The sequence below is a fragment of the Geotrypetes seraphini genome, chromosome 3, assembly GCF_902459505.1.
Source record: "Geotrypetes seraphini chromosome 3, aGeoSer1.1, whole genome shotgun sequence".
Taxonomy (NCBI): Eukaryota; Metazoa; Chordata; class Amphibia; order Gymnophiona; family Dermophiidae; genus Geotrypetes; species Geotrypetes seraphini.
Window position 1 is genome coordinate 250380806 of NC_047086.1, and position 12978 is coordinate 250393783.

At 44.7% G+C, this 12978-nt stretch overlaps 1 protein-coding gene across 2 annotated transcripts in view; it reads left to right on the top strand.

Annotated features, from left to right (window-relative positions):
• Positions 1-12978, top strand: part of SFT2D1 (SFT2 domain containing 1) — an 87055-nt gene that overhangs the window by 33395 nt on the left and 40682 nt on the right. For both annotated transcript variants that reach the window (XM_033937294.1, XM_033937293.1), the window contains exons 2-3: positions 2147-2233; positions 10752-10834. In XM_033937294.1, the coding sequence (XP_033793185.1) occupies positions 2147-2233; positions 10752-10834 (170 nt within the window). The remainder of the gene's footprint in view (positions 1-2146; positions 2234-10751; positions 10835-12978) is intronic.

A 12978-nucleotide genomic window follows, 5' to 3' on the forward strand; every position in this document is an offset into this window, starting at 1 on the left:
TGGTGCATTGGATTAAGATGGCAATAGAAGCGGTATACTTTCTTAACCAAAAGTTAGTCCTATGAGGTCTCTGTCCTCATTTGATGAAAGCTGACGTAGCTATTTGGGCAGAAGCCAGAGTATTGTATCCAGAGGATATTTGTAGGGCTGCGACTTGATCATTACTGCATTTGTTTATCGGGCATTATAAGGTTGATGTTTGGACCAAAAGGGGCAGGTCTATTTTGGAGAAAGCTTAGGGCTAGATTCACTAAACCTCGATTGTGTCTCCGATCCGTTCCAGATTGCATGCAGACCGACGAATTCACAGAAGGCCTGCATGCAAATGGGGATGATCGTTGACATGCCCCCCACTCACTGCATGGATAGCTACAGAGCGATCCTGGAGCCTGCGCAGACCCTGACAGGAGAAAAAGTCTCCTGTCACTGCTGTCAGGGCTTCTGCTGACTTTTAAATTTTTTTTTTTTTTTTAAATCGGGCAGATAGTTTGTGTATATTACACACACAAAATAGCTGCTCAGTTAAAAAATAAAAAAGCCCCCCTAAGTGCCTCCTCCCTCCTCACACCCTTAAAAAAATGCCCCCCCCCCACCGGTCAATGCCCCACAAAAAGCAGGAGGGATGCTAACTCCGTTCTGCTACCACCTGATGCTGCTCTTCCCGCCCGTGGCGAATATGGCAGGAGGGATGCAAGCTCCCTCCTGCCCTGCCACCAACTGAGTCACCCCCTGGCCCACCGCATAACCCCCGACCGGACTGACCCACCCTTGTTCATGCCGGGCCTGGCCCGACCCGACACCTCCCCTGTACCTAAAAGTTGGGAGCAGGAGGGGCACTCAATACCTTCCTGCTCCTTAGGTCTTCAGCGCTGCTGTCTTCTGGAGCAGGAGGAACCGAAAAATCCTCCTGCTCCTGCGCACCCGAATGTGGGCCTTAGGCCCCGCCCCAGTGCACATGTGATGCATGGGGAGGAGCCTAAGGCCCTGATTGGCTCAGGTGCCTCAGGCTCCTCCATTGGTAAGGGGCTCCTCTGCTGGTAAGGGGCATAATGTACGAGTCTGGACTGGTCTAGCAGGGTTCAAGGAAATTAAGTTATCAGGTAGGAATAAAATTCACCATGTCTGTTTTCAAATGGAAAGCGTATGCTTAAACTGGCAAGCAGAGGTAAATTGAAAGTAACTAGATTAGCCAAAGCCCTTGATCTCTCTTGGTGAGAATAGGGCTCCTTTTACAAAGCTGCAGTACTGATTAGCGTCATGCTGAATGTAAAGAAGCCCATACTAATCCCATGGACTTTTTCCGCTTTCAGTGCACCACTAATTGGTAGCACAGCTTTGTAAAAGGAGTTTATAGTATTGAATGCCAGGACCCTCGTAAAACGATAAATCATACATATACAGTGGTACCTCGGTTTACGAGTGCACCGGTTTGCGAGTGTTTTGCAAGACGAGCAAAACATTTGCAAATTTGGTGCCTCGTAAACCAAGATTGCCTCGCTGTACGAGCGCCCCCCCCCCCCCCGAGAACCGGCACCCTCCCCCCCGCCGCCATCAGGCACCCCCCGCCGCCACCTGAAATCCCCCATCCCACCCAAACCCTCTTCTTACTTCCCTCCGCATCGGCATCGCCGGCATCAGCATGTCCTGTGCCCGAAAATCTTCTTCCTGTGCCGGGCCTTGAGCTTGCGCGCATGCTCAAGGCCCGGCACAGGAAGCAGATCGGGCACAGGACATGCTGATGCCGGCGATGCCGATGCGGAGGGAAGTAAGAAGAGGGTTCGGGTGGGTTGGGGGATCTCAGATGGCGGCAGGGGGGTGCATGATGGCGGCGGGGGGTGCCGGATCGCGGGGGGGAGGGTGCCCATTTGCGGGCGGGGGGCCTTCGGGGGGAGCAATGCCAGTTCTCAGGGGGGGGCGGGGGGAGAAGGTTTGGGGTGGGAACATATCAAAGCAAGTTTCCCTTACTTCCTATGGAGAAACTTGCTTTGATATACGAGCATTTTGGATTACGAGCATGCTCCTGGAACGGATTATGCTCGTAATCCAAGGTACCACTGTATTTCACTCTGGTCATAGGAAGAATTTGTTTGAGCCATATCCTATCAAACCATTTTATTCTAACTTTTTTTTCTCTTTCCTTTTTAAGGTCCTGGATTCTTCAACACTCAGTTTCGGTACACGAGTAAAATGGTTTGCCATATGTTTTGTTTCTGGAGTTGTATGTTCTATTCTCGTAAGTGTTTTTATATTTTTCTTTGGCTATCCTACCATTTCCCCCTGAAAATAAGACAGTGTCCTATATTAATTTTGGGCCCCAAAAATGCACTAGGGCTTATTTTCGGGGTAGGTTTTATTTTTTTCATGTACAATGATCCTCTCCCTTCTTCTCCTTTACCCCAATTTTTCCTCTATCCTTTCTCTCCCCCACATGTGCAGCATCTTTCCTCCCCTCTCACTCATCCCCTTGTGCTTTCCCTCTGCAGCATCTTTCTATCCCTCCCTCCCTCCCTCCTGTGTAGCAGAACCCTTGCACAGCTTCTATCCCTTCCTCCCTCCCTCCCCTCATGTAGCAGAACCCTTACATAGCCAGCCTCCCTCCCATCCGAACCCTGCCGACCGTGAGACCTACATACCTCCCTCCAAAGAGCAGCATCGGCAGCACTCTAAACAGGCTGCTTCACGGCTTATCCCGCCGGGGCCTTCCATGTGCCGTGTTGCTGATGACTATCAGTAATGCGGCAGAGGGAATACCCCAGTGAGTGACGGCAGTGAAGCAGCCTGTTTAAAGTGCTGCCGATGCTGCTCTTTGGAGGGAGGTATGAAGGTCTCACAGTCGGAGGGTTGGTGGGGGTTCAGATGGGAGGAATAATGGAAGGGTCAGCGGGGCGGTGGGAAGCGCTGCTGCCAGCAAATCCAGGTACATTTAGGTTAGGCTTCCGGGGACTAGGGCTTGTTTTTGGGGTAGGGCATATATTAAGACCTACCACGAAATTCATGCTAGGACTTATTTTCAGGTTAGGTCTTATTTTGGGGGAAACATGGTAATAGATGTATGAGCAAATGATCTTCATGAATATAAGCTGTATTATGTTTTTACGTGAATGTGACTTCCCTGAGTTGTTTCAGATGGGTGGGGATAAACTGGCTCAGCAATGATTCAAATTCAACTGAGCTAAAAAAAAAAAATAAAGTCCCCAATGTTTGTTGGAAACTTCCCCCTGGGGACACTTGGCCTAGACCCTCCGAGATCCATGAGGCAGGAGCAATGCCCACTTGCTCCTGTCTCTCCTCCACACTATCATCTTCAAAATGGAGGCACCTGGGATGCACTGCAGTGTCACTGCCATATAAGGGTATTGGGAGGGGGGCAGATTTCACTAGACAACAGAGATTAGTTTTTTAGTTCAGCTGTGTTTTTTTTTTTTATTGTTGTTTTTTTTTTGGGGGGGGGGGGCAGAAGCAAGAGTCCCACTAAACACCAGGAAGGGGAGAGGCAGTCATATCTGGTAGGGAAGTGGGTTGAGTGGATGTGCTAAACACCAAAGACCCTTTTTTAATATTTGTAGTTCAGGCAGTTCTTAGCACCAGCATGGCACAGTGTGTACAGGCTATAGCAGCCTATGGGAGAAATCATGAAGGGAGGGGGGTTCTCCAAAGTAATTTTTGAAGATTCCCTGGGCTAGGGACATAGTCCCCCACCGCCATAAACCCTTTCCCTGGATTTTTTTGTTATAAAATTTGCTATTGCAATGGCCACCTTGGATTTCCCAATTTTAATTTAAGTCTCTTTCTGTCTCAAAACACCTTGATTTAGCTCAAAATCAAGGCTGTGATAACCTGGATTCATGCCAGATTTGAACTGGAAGGCCGGCCAAGGATCATCCTTATTCCATGTGCCGTTCAGCACATGAGGGGTCAAAAGCCATCAGCTGAGCCCCTGTAGTCCCTCTGGGATTATGGGGACACAGATGGCTTGTTTTCCAGGTTAAAAAACCTAGACTGATCTGGGGAAGCTGGTATTTGCATCCCCAGCAAAGCACACCCACACCCATGTCGCTTATGGATGGGATCGATTATGTAGCAGATGTTCTATATGATCTATTCAGGGTTTCAAGCAAAGTTTATGCACATGTTATCTCTGTCTGCAGAATGCTTTGCATCGGGCAGTGGGCAGGAGATTCAGCTTCTAAAGCTACATTGAGCAAATTACCTTTCAAAGGTCAGTTGCTCTTTGGAAAGGGGTTGCACGATTTTATGGCCAATGTGGCAGATCAGAAACTAAAGTCTTTGCCAGAAGGCAGACCAAAGGCCCTTAGGTTGGGGTAATTTTCATGGCTCTAGGCACTTTCACCAATACTCTAGAGCAGTGGTTCCCAAACCTGTCCTGGGGGACCCCCAGCCAGTCAGGTTTTCAAGATATCCCTAATGAATATGCATGAGAGAGATTTGCATATAATGGAAGTGACAGGTATGCAAATCTCTCTCATGCATATTCATTAGGGATATCTTGAAAACCTGACTGGCTGGGGGGTCCCCCAGGACAGGTTTGGGAACCACTGCTCTAGAGGTTGCTCGACCCAGAGGCATTTTCAAGGTTTGAGACAAAGATTTGGGGGCACTGGTCCCAAGGATCCAGCTGTACAGTAGCCTCCCCCCCCCAAAAAAAGAAAAAAAGCAGTTATGATGCCAGGTTGGTAACTATAACTCCATAGATAGGTAGGAGATTGTTGGCTTATTGGGAGGCTTGGAAGCAAATCTTCTCAGACCGCTAGGTGCTGGAAATTATTCGGGAGGGATTGAAGCTTGACTTTTTTGTCCCCTCCAAGACTTTGTTATGAATTCTTCAGCAGGAAAACCAGAGAAAGCAGTCAGAGTCCAAGCAACAGTAAAGTGGCTCCTAGATCTAGGAACTATCCCAGATGAAGAATTGGGCTTAGAGGAGACTCAGAAGATTGGAGGCCAAACCTCAATCTGAAATTGGTCGTTGCCTTGGTGGCACCAGGGGAATTTCTTGTCTCTCTAGCTTTGACAGAGGCCTATCTACTAGATGTGCCCATTTTTTCCAGACCACAGGAATTTTTTTTTTTAAGGTTCCACATTCTGAAACAGTACTCCAGTTCTCAGCCCGTCTGTTTGGACTTGCAATGGCGTTGCACACCTTCACCAAGGTTATGGTCGTTGTAGCAGCACACCTGCACAAGGCAAGGATTCAGGGGCATCCTTACTTCGATAATTGGCTGAAAAGAGCTCCGTCCAAATCTGATGGAAGGAGAGTGGTAGAACAAGTAGTCCAGCTCCTGCAGAATCTGGGCTGGGTCATAAACTTCTGCAAGGGTTGCCTGGAATCAACACAGTCCCTGGAGTATCTGGGCATCCATTTCAACATGTGGAGAAACAGAGTATTTCCCCCCAAAACCTGCGGGGCATAGCTCACATACCAAATCATGGCGATTCGGGAAAAGCCAGCACTTTGCAGTAATTACAGGTCCTGGTCCATGATAGCAAGAGTGCATTTATGCCCTCTTCAGAATGCACTTTTTATCCTATTGGACTCTATAGACAGGTTCGCTGCAGATGCATCTAGTTTTGTCAAGCGAAATGCACCACAGCCTGAACTGTCACACTGGACTGGCTGAGGTAGCCATGGTATCCAGATCTGGTGAGTCTCAGGTTACCCTGTCATTTGGGACTACTCTCACAGGGTCCAGTCACCCTGGAGGATCTAGTGCACTTTGATTTTACGGCATGGCTCTTGAGCAAGTAACCTTAGTGCAAAAAGGCTATTCGGAAGTCGTCATTGCCACTCTCCTCTTAAGAAGTAGACTATTAGAGCAGTTTATATGAAAGCCTGAAAGAGCTTTCAGGGCTGCTGTTCACAGAGGAATGCAGTCCCTCTTCAAAGCTCCTATTTACATATAAATCCCTGGGTTATAGATAAGTCCCTCTGTTTTCTCACCATGTATGTTCCCTCTTTTGAAACTTAGTAAGTCCCCATGAGTTGTAGACAGATTCCTTTCTGTCTTTGAAACTAAGTGTGTATGTTTTTCTGTAACCTCTCCTGAGCTTTCTGGTAGGACGGGATATAAATTGAAATAAATAAATTTTAGCTTCCCTTCAGGAGGGGCTCAAAGGGCCTTGTCGTTGGCTCTCTCAAAATACAGATAGTGCAGTGGACTCAAACTCAAACCCTTTGTAGGGCTACATTTTGGATTTGTAGGTACTTGGGGAGGGCTGCAGAAAAAATAGTTAATGTCTTATTAAAGAAATGACAATTTTGCATGAGGTAAAACTCTTTATAGTTTATAAATCTTTCCTTTAACAGTTAAAGGAAAGATTTATAAACTATAACGAGTTTTACCTCATGCAAAATTGTCATTTCTTTAATAAGACATTAATTATTTTTTTGCGGCCCTCGCAGCTAAAATTTAACTGACACATTTCAATCACTATATTGAAAATAAAATAATTTTCCCTACCTTTGTTTTCTGGTGACTTTATTTTTCTATGCTTTTAACTGTTTCCAGGGCCTTCTTGTCCATTGATTGTTTTTCTCTCCGTCTTCACTTTCTGCCTTCCATCCATTTTTGGCATTAACGTAACATTCAGTTTTTCCACATTTCAGCTTTCTTCTCGAAATCTACTTTTCCATGTCATACTTTCCCTTCCTCTCTCTCTCTCTCTCTCCTTCCCTCCCTATTTCTATGGTCTGACATCTCTCTCCTTCCCCCCAGTATAACATTTCTCTTTCCCTTCCTCCTTTCTGCACCCTGCAGTCCATCTCCCTTCCTCCTTTATGGCCCCCCTCCTCCTATATAACCCCCTCCCAGTCCAACATTTCTCCCTCTTTTCCACCACTCCAACATTTTTTCTCTCTTCCTCCTGCATGCTTCTCCTCTGGTCCTCCTTTCCTCCCCCAACCAACATCTATCTCTATCTCTCTCTCTCTCTCTCTCCCTCCCTCTCCTTGTTACACTGGAGAAGGGGGGGAGAGAGAGACTCTCCATCTCTCTCTCGCCCCTTCCCCAATGTAACATTTGTCTTCCCTCCTTTTTGTCCTCCCCATCCATCTTGCCCTCTCCATGAGTCTAACAATTTCTCTCTCTGTCCTTGCCTCTTCCCTCAGTGGCATCCCTTATTCCCACCCCCCAACTCAACTTGCTCTCTCCCCATGTACCATCTCACCCTCCCCTCCAGTGTGTAGCACCTTTCCTTTCCCTCCCTTTCTGCCAGGTCCAGCAGCATCTCTTCTCCCTTCCTTTTACCTCCCCCCTGTCCAGCAGTACCCCTGCTCCCCTTGTCCTGCAGTACCTATTCTCCCTTCCCTGCTCCCCCTGTCCGGCAGTCTGTATGCGATCTCGCACACTGGGCAGGAAGAGGGGCTCCAGCATCAGCTGACTTGAAAACTTCCTGCTGCCATCACGTATGCTAGAACTCTTGCCTTTGTCTTGTCTCCGTACCCCTGGACCAACAGCGGCAGGCTAGAGAAAGTAGCTAATGAGTCCCGGCACATACGCAAAGACAGGAGTCCCAGCTCTACTGAGGCTCCTCTTTGATGAATTTATGAAAAGTCTCCACTGAGTAGGATTATGTTTCGTGCCATAGAAGTGCATTAACTCATTTATTATTGCAGTAAACCAAGGAATCGTTCTGTAAGAATAAAGGAACTATTTCTTTTTCTCTGTGTCTGTACCATGAGTAATGTGTTCTTTAAGCCGGGAGCCAAGTAGTTCTGCAGATTCCATAGGCAAATTCAAATCACATACAAGATCATTAAATGCACTCTGAGAGAACCGTTGTGGAGTAAATTTCCCTTCAACAATACTCATTACCTACTGTTACATCAATAAATCTTTTGAAGTAAAATTGTGAAAAAACTAAGAACAGTTCAGGAATCAGCATAAAAAAGTGAGGTAATATCGCATATTAGTTATCAGTCATCTGAAATCATGCAGACTAGAAACAATGTAACTGATACAAAAACTTTACAAGAATGTTATTTGTGACACCTGTAAAATAAAAAGAAATGAATAAATACAGTATACCTACCTTTGGCCCACCCAGTATTATGGCCGTGTTTTTTGCCTTGCTTTGTCTCGAGAAGACATATTTGTTACTTTTAGTCTTTCATGTTCCCCCCCCCCCCCTCAAAAAAGAAAAAAGTCGGTGTTTCGTCCTTGCCCAAACTGTGGCAGAATTTTCATACACATTCCAGGTGTCAGCTTTGTTTGGGTTCAGACCATGCTCAAAAGACTATACTGGAATGTCTCCTAGAGAAAGAAGAGATTGTCTGAACCAAAATACTAAGCAATTGAAGTTGGAAAATCCTCCTACAAAAGAAAAATCAGAATGCTCTGGACAGTTATCAGCAATCTCTGTGCATACAAGTCATATCTTCCATAGAGCAGCCTTCAGCTTCTGGATGCAGTGATTTCCACATTCCTTAGCAACAGCAGCAGATGAATCCAGAGACTAGTGGGATAGGACACATCTATCAGCAGGCAGAGATAGATAAACTGATTAACAGGAGGTCCTATTGGCTGGCACTCCTCCTGATTCTCCAGTATGATCTATCTCCCAGCAGAGGAGGGTCGCTATTCAACTAGCTCCTGGATTCTGGCTGTGTCTGGAACATTGTTTTCTCCTGTTGAGGTTTTCTCTTCAGTGAGCTGACATTGGTATTTCTCCTGTTGAGGTTTCTCTTCAGTGAGACTGCCATTCTGTTTCTCCTGTTGAGGTTTTTCCTCAGTGAGCTGGCAGTGTTATTTCTCCTGTTGAGATTTTCTCTTCAGTGAGACAGGGGTGTCCGGCTGAACGGTGCCGGCTTTAGGGGTTACACCTGGACCCCCCCAGGTCCCTGCCTCACCCTCCCTCCATTAATTGAGGGTCTGACTGGGTCTCCGTTTTTTTTTTTTTTTTCTTCTTTCCCATCATTGTTTAAAAATAAAACAGAAAAAAAAAAAAACAACAACAAAAAAAAACAGAAAAGAGACCTCAGTTCTTCAATTCTGGCCTGTTTGTGCTGTAAACCAGTTCTCACCGGCTTCAACCGGCACTATTCAGCAGCTTGAGAGTGGCTTTGTCTGTTGGTGTTTGCAATGCAGGTTCGGCGTCCTGTGAGTACTGCATCTGTTATTTTGTGTTTTGTGCAATTAGGTTTCAGTTCGGGCCGTACTAATGTTTGGTATTTCCAGTGTGTGATTATGTTTTTTGGCGGGCTCCGGTTTTGTGTTTTGCAAGCCGTTGCATGCCTCCCATTTTTCCCACTGGCCTTGGGGGGGGGGGGAGGGGTGGGTGGGAACGTATCAAGCGAGTTTCCCTTAGTTCCTATGGGGAAACTCGCTTCGATATACGAGTATTTTGGTTTACGAGCATGCTTCTGGAACGAATTATGCTCATAAACCAAGGTACCACTGTATACAGTATATATCTGGGTGGGGGAGGGTTTTTTTTTTTTTGTTTGGTTTTTTTTTTTCATTGCTTCACCACATCCACTTGACATTAAATCACCCCTCTGTATCAATAACCTTAGTTACCCTATCCAGCCCTCCATAAAGATACTAGGTGTAACTCTGGATCAATGCCTAACCATGAAAGACCAAGTAGATTCCTTAATCAGAAAAGGATTTTTCACTCTCTGGAAACTCAGATCCCTTTAAAGCTTATTTTGTTGCATCAGTTTTTAGAATCCTAGTCCAATCCCTCGTACTAAGCCTGCTTGACTACTGTAACATCGCCTATTTGGCAATTTCCCAAAAAAATATGCGACGCCTACAACTGTTGCAGAATGCGGCAGTCAGACTAATCTTTGGACTAAAAAAATTTGACCACGTGACACCCTACTACCGGCAGCTACATTGGCTGCCGATGAAGGCACGCGTAAAGTTCAAATTTGCCTGTTTCTGCTTTAAAGCATTACACGGACTTACCCCCAAATACATTACTGACCTTTTCTCCTTCTCAACCAACAGACACAAGAGAAGTTCACATTCCAACTTCGTTTCCCCCCCAGTGAGAGGTTGCAAACTGAAAAAACACCATGAATTCCTTCTCTCACACCAAGCAGCATCATGGGGTAAAGACCTAGAACAATTACTTTCGCCCTCTACTTATGAGGAATTTAGGAAACGTCTAAAAACACACCTGTTCCTAAAACATCTTGACAACTGATCCACTTATCTCTTTCCTCTCAATAGCGACCTACTGTCCTTTTGATCACTTTTCTCCTCAACAATGAATTTCCTGTCTAATTACTTCTCTTTCCTCTTCCCCTCTTGAAGTACCAATTTGTAACTTTGCTTAATCTTTTGTAAACCGCATAGAACTTCACGGTATTGCGGTATATAAGCTGTTATTATTATTATTAAGAAAATATTTTATAATGAGGTGTTGCTGGAAATGATTCTCAAGACTTCGTAGAAGGTAGTAGTAATGGTGTCTCCTCCAGCTGCTGTTTTCATGGATGTCTGCTGACTCAGCTGAAATATGATTATACAGGTTAAAATCATCATTTGCTTTGCAAAGCTATTTGATCCCTTGTAGGATTAGAGCCATCATATTTGAAATGCTCAGGTGAATCCACAAAAAAATACCACATTTTGCAGTGAGCAGAAGACAATTTAAGGAAGTTGAAAATAGGCATTGCTAGTAATATGTTAGTTTGTTGTCTGTTGCATCTTAAAACTGAAGCATGTATTTTGTCAGAAGAGTCCGTTGTGTGCTATTTAACCATTCAAACTTTTTCTTTTGTGTAGGGAACAGGATTACTCTTCCTTCCAAATGGCACAAAAATGTTTGCACTGTTTTACACTCTAGGAAATATTGCTGCATTAGCTAGGTAAGTATACCTTTCCCATAATTCAGAAGTCATCTGGAATTTTTTTGCTTCCAGATACTGACTTCACTTGCTTACTCAAGTGCAATATTGCAACTAATAAACAGGAAAGAGATTTAAGAATAATTATCAGAACTGATGCTCTCCTACACACACACTTAATAATAATAATAACTTTATTTATTCTATACCGCCATAATCTTGCGACTTCGAGGCGGTTTACAGTGAAGGAGAGCTGTACAGTCAGCGAATTACAGTGTGAGAACAGGTAGAAAGTCATTGAGTAATCAGTGTTTACAAGTTACAAATAGGTTACAGTATAAACTTGAACATTTTACATAAAAGGGGCTGGATGGTCAGCGAATTACAGAATACTGACTACTGATGGTGAGGAAGACACTGAATAGTCAAGAGAAGAGCAGAATACATTTGAGAAAAAGCGTAGAATCAGCATAAAGAGAAAAGTTTTAGGATGGGGGGACTTGTCTGGCTGGGAAATAAATCTATTGAATAGGGCGGTCTTGATGTCTTTCCGAAAGGCGCCATAGGTCTGCCTGGCTTTGTCACTGAAGTTGTCTAACCAGGTTTGCTGTCTGCCAGCTTGGAACTTGAAAGGCATAGGAAAGCCTAATGTGTGTCTGGTTATACGTATAATGAATAAATATCACAGGTAAGAAAAGGGAAGTAATATTACCCTTATACAGGTCACCTGTGGAATCCTGTCTGGAGAATTGGGTTGAGTTTTTGTAAACACATTGAAACTCTGGGAACAGTACAGAGAAGGGCTACCGTTTATAAGGAAGACAAAAAGAAAGGGATGTGGTGGTAATATTTAAACATCCAGCAGGCATCGAGGTCCAAGAAGGTTGCATTTTTCAATTTATTTATTTTTAATCTGTATTAGGTTTTCAAGACTAATACAAAGTGCAGGAAATTATACAAACATTAATAATCAAAATAAGCACTTATAGTCAATCAATAACAATGCAGAAAAAATATCCCCCCCCCTCTTCAAATACATTCAATCAAGGAATAAACAAAAGAGATATCCTCCCCTCCCTCCTACCCTGTCCTGGATGTGCATGGAAATAAACAAAAATTAAAGACAAAAGACAGCTATATTGAAGTAATAAAAGACGTCAACGGGCTCCAAACCAGTTTAAATAAATTGCTATGCCCCAACCTATCAGCATTCATTTTCTCATACCTATAGCTTGAGCATAAACTCGCCCACCAAAAAGAAAAATTAATGCGATCGTAATTTTTCCAATTGTGAGTTACCATTTGCATGGCTATCGCTGTCATAATTAGGAAAAGCCGGCATTTATAGCGGTCCATGGGGGGGCTTAATATGCAGTAATGTTCCACATATGACTACCTTATATGTCAATGGAATTGTTGATTCCAGTATAATATTAATCTGTCCCCATTTTGACTTCCAAAAGTTGAGTATCAGCGGATAATAGAACAACAGATAATCCAATGTCTAGATGACAGTGCCAGCATCTAACGTTTGCAAATGAACTTGGGTCCAAAAAATCCTATGCAACAAGAAAAACCAGGTTTGTTTCATAGATGCTCTCGCTGTACATCTCATCCTCCAAGTCTAAATTTGTGGCCATTGAGACGCAGAAATATACTGCTTTATCTCAATGCTCCAAATGTCTCTAAGACTAGTGTTTGGTTTTTTTATTCAGGAATTCAGATATTAATTTATACCACCGGGCAGCCTGATGCCCTAATAAATTTGTCTGGAAGCATAGGGCCTGCTAGCTGTAATGATTTTTTAGATTTCGCCAATCAGGGAGCCCATTCTGAATGGCCTGCTTCAGCTGCAACCAGTGTTCCCGCTAAGCTCCGCTGGCCAGCGCTCGCGCACAAAATATTACATCGCAGCGCAAAGTTTCTCTTCACAGCGCACACACGCGTCGGTAAGGTAAGGGGACGCATTGGGGGGATTGCACTTCCCCACAATTGCCATGCTTCGGTTCCTCTTCTTCCTTCCTTCCTCCCCCCCCCCCCCCCGCGGGACCCTGCGGCACCATCAACTCTTACTCCCTCTAATGTCGGCCCTGCAGCTCCAGACTTCCTCGCACCTTCTCCCCTCCCCCTTTGGATCGCTATTATTTTAAATGTTATAGCCGCGG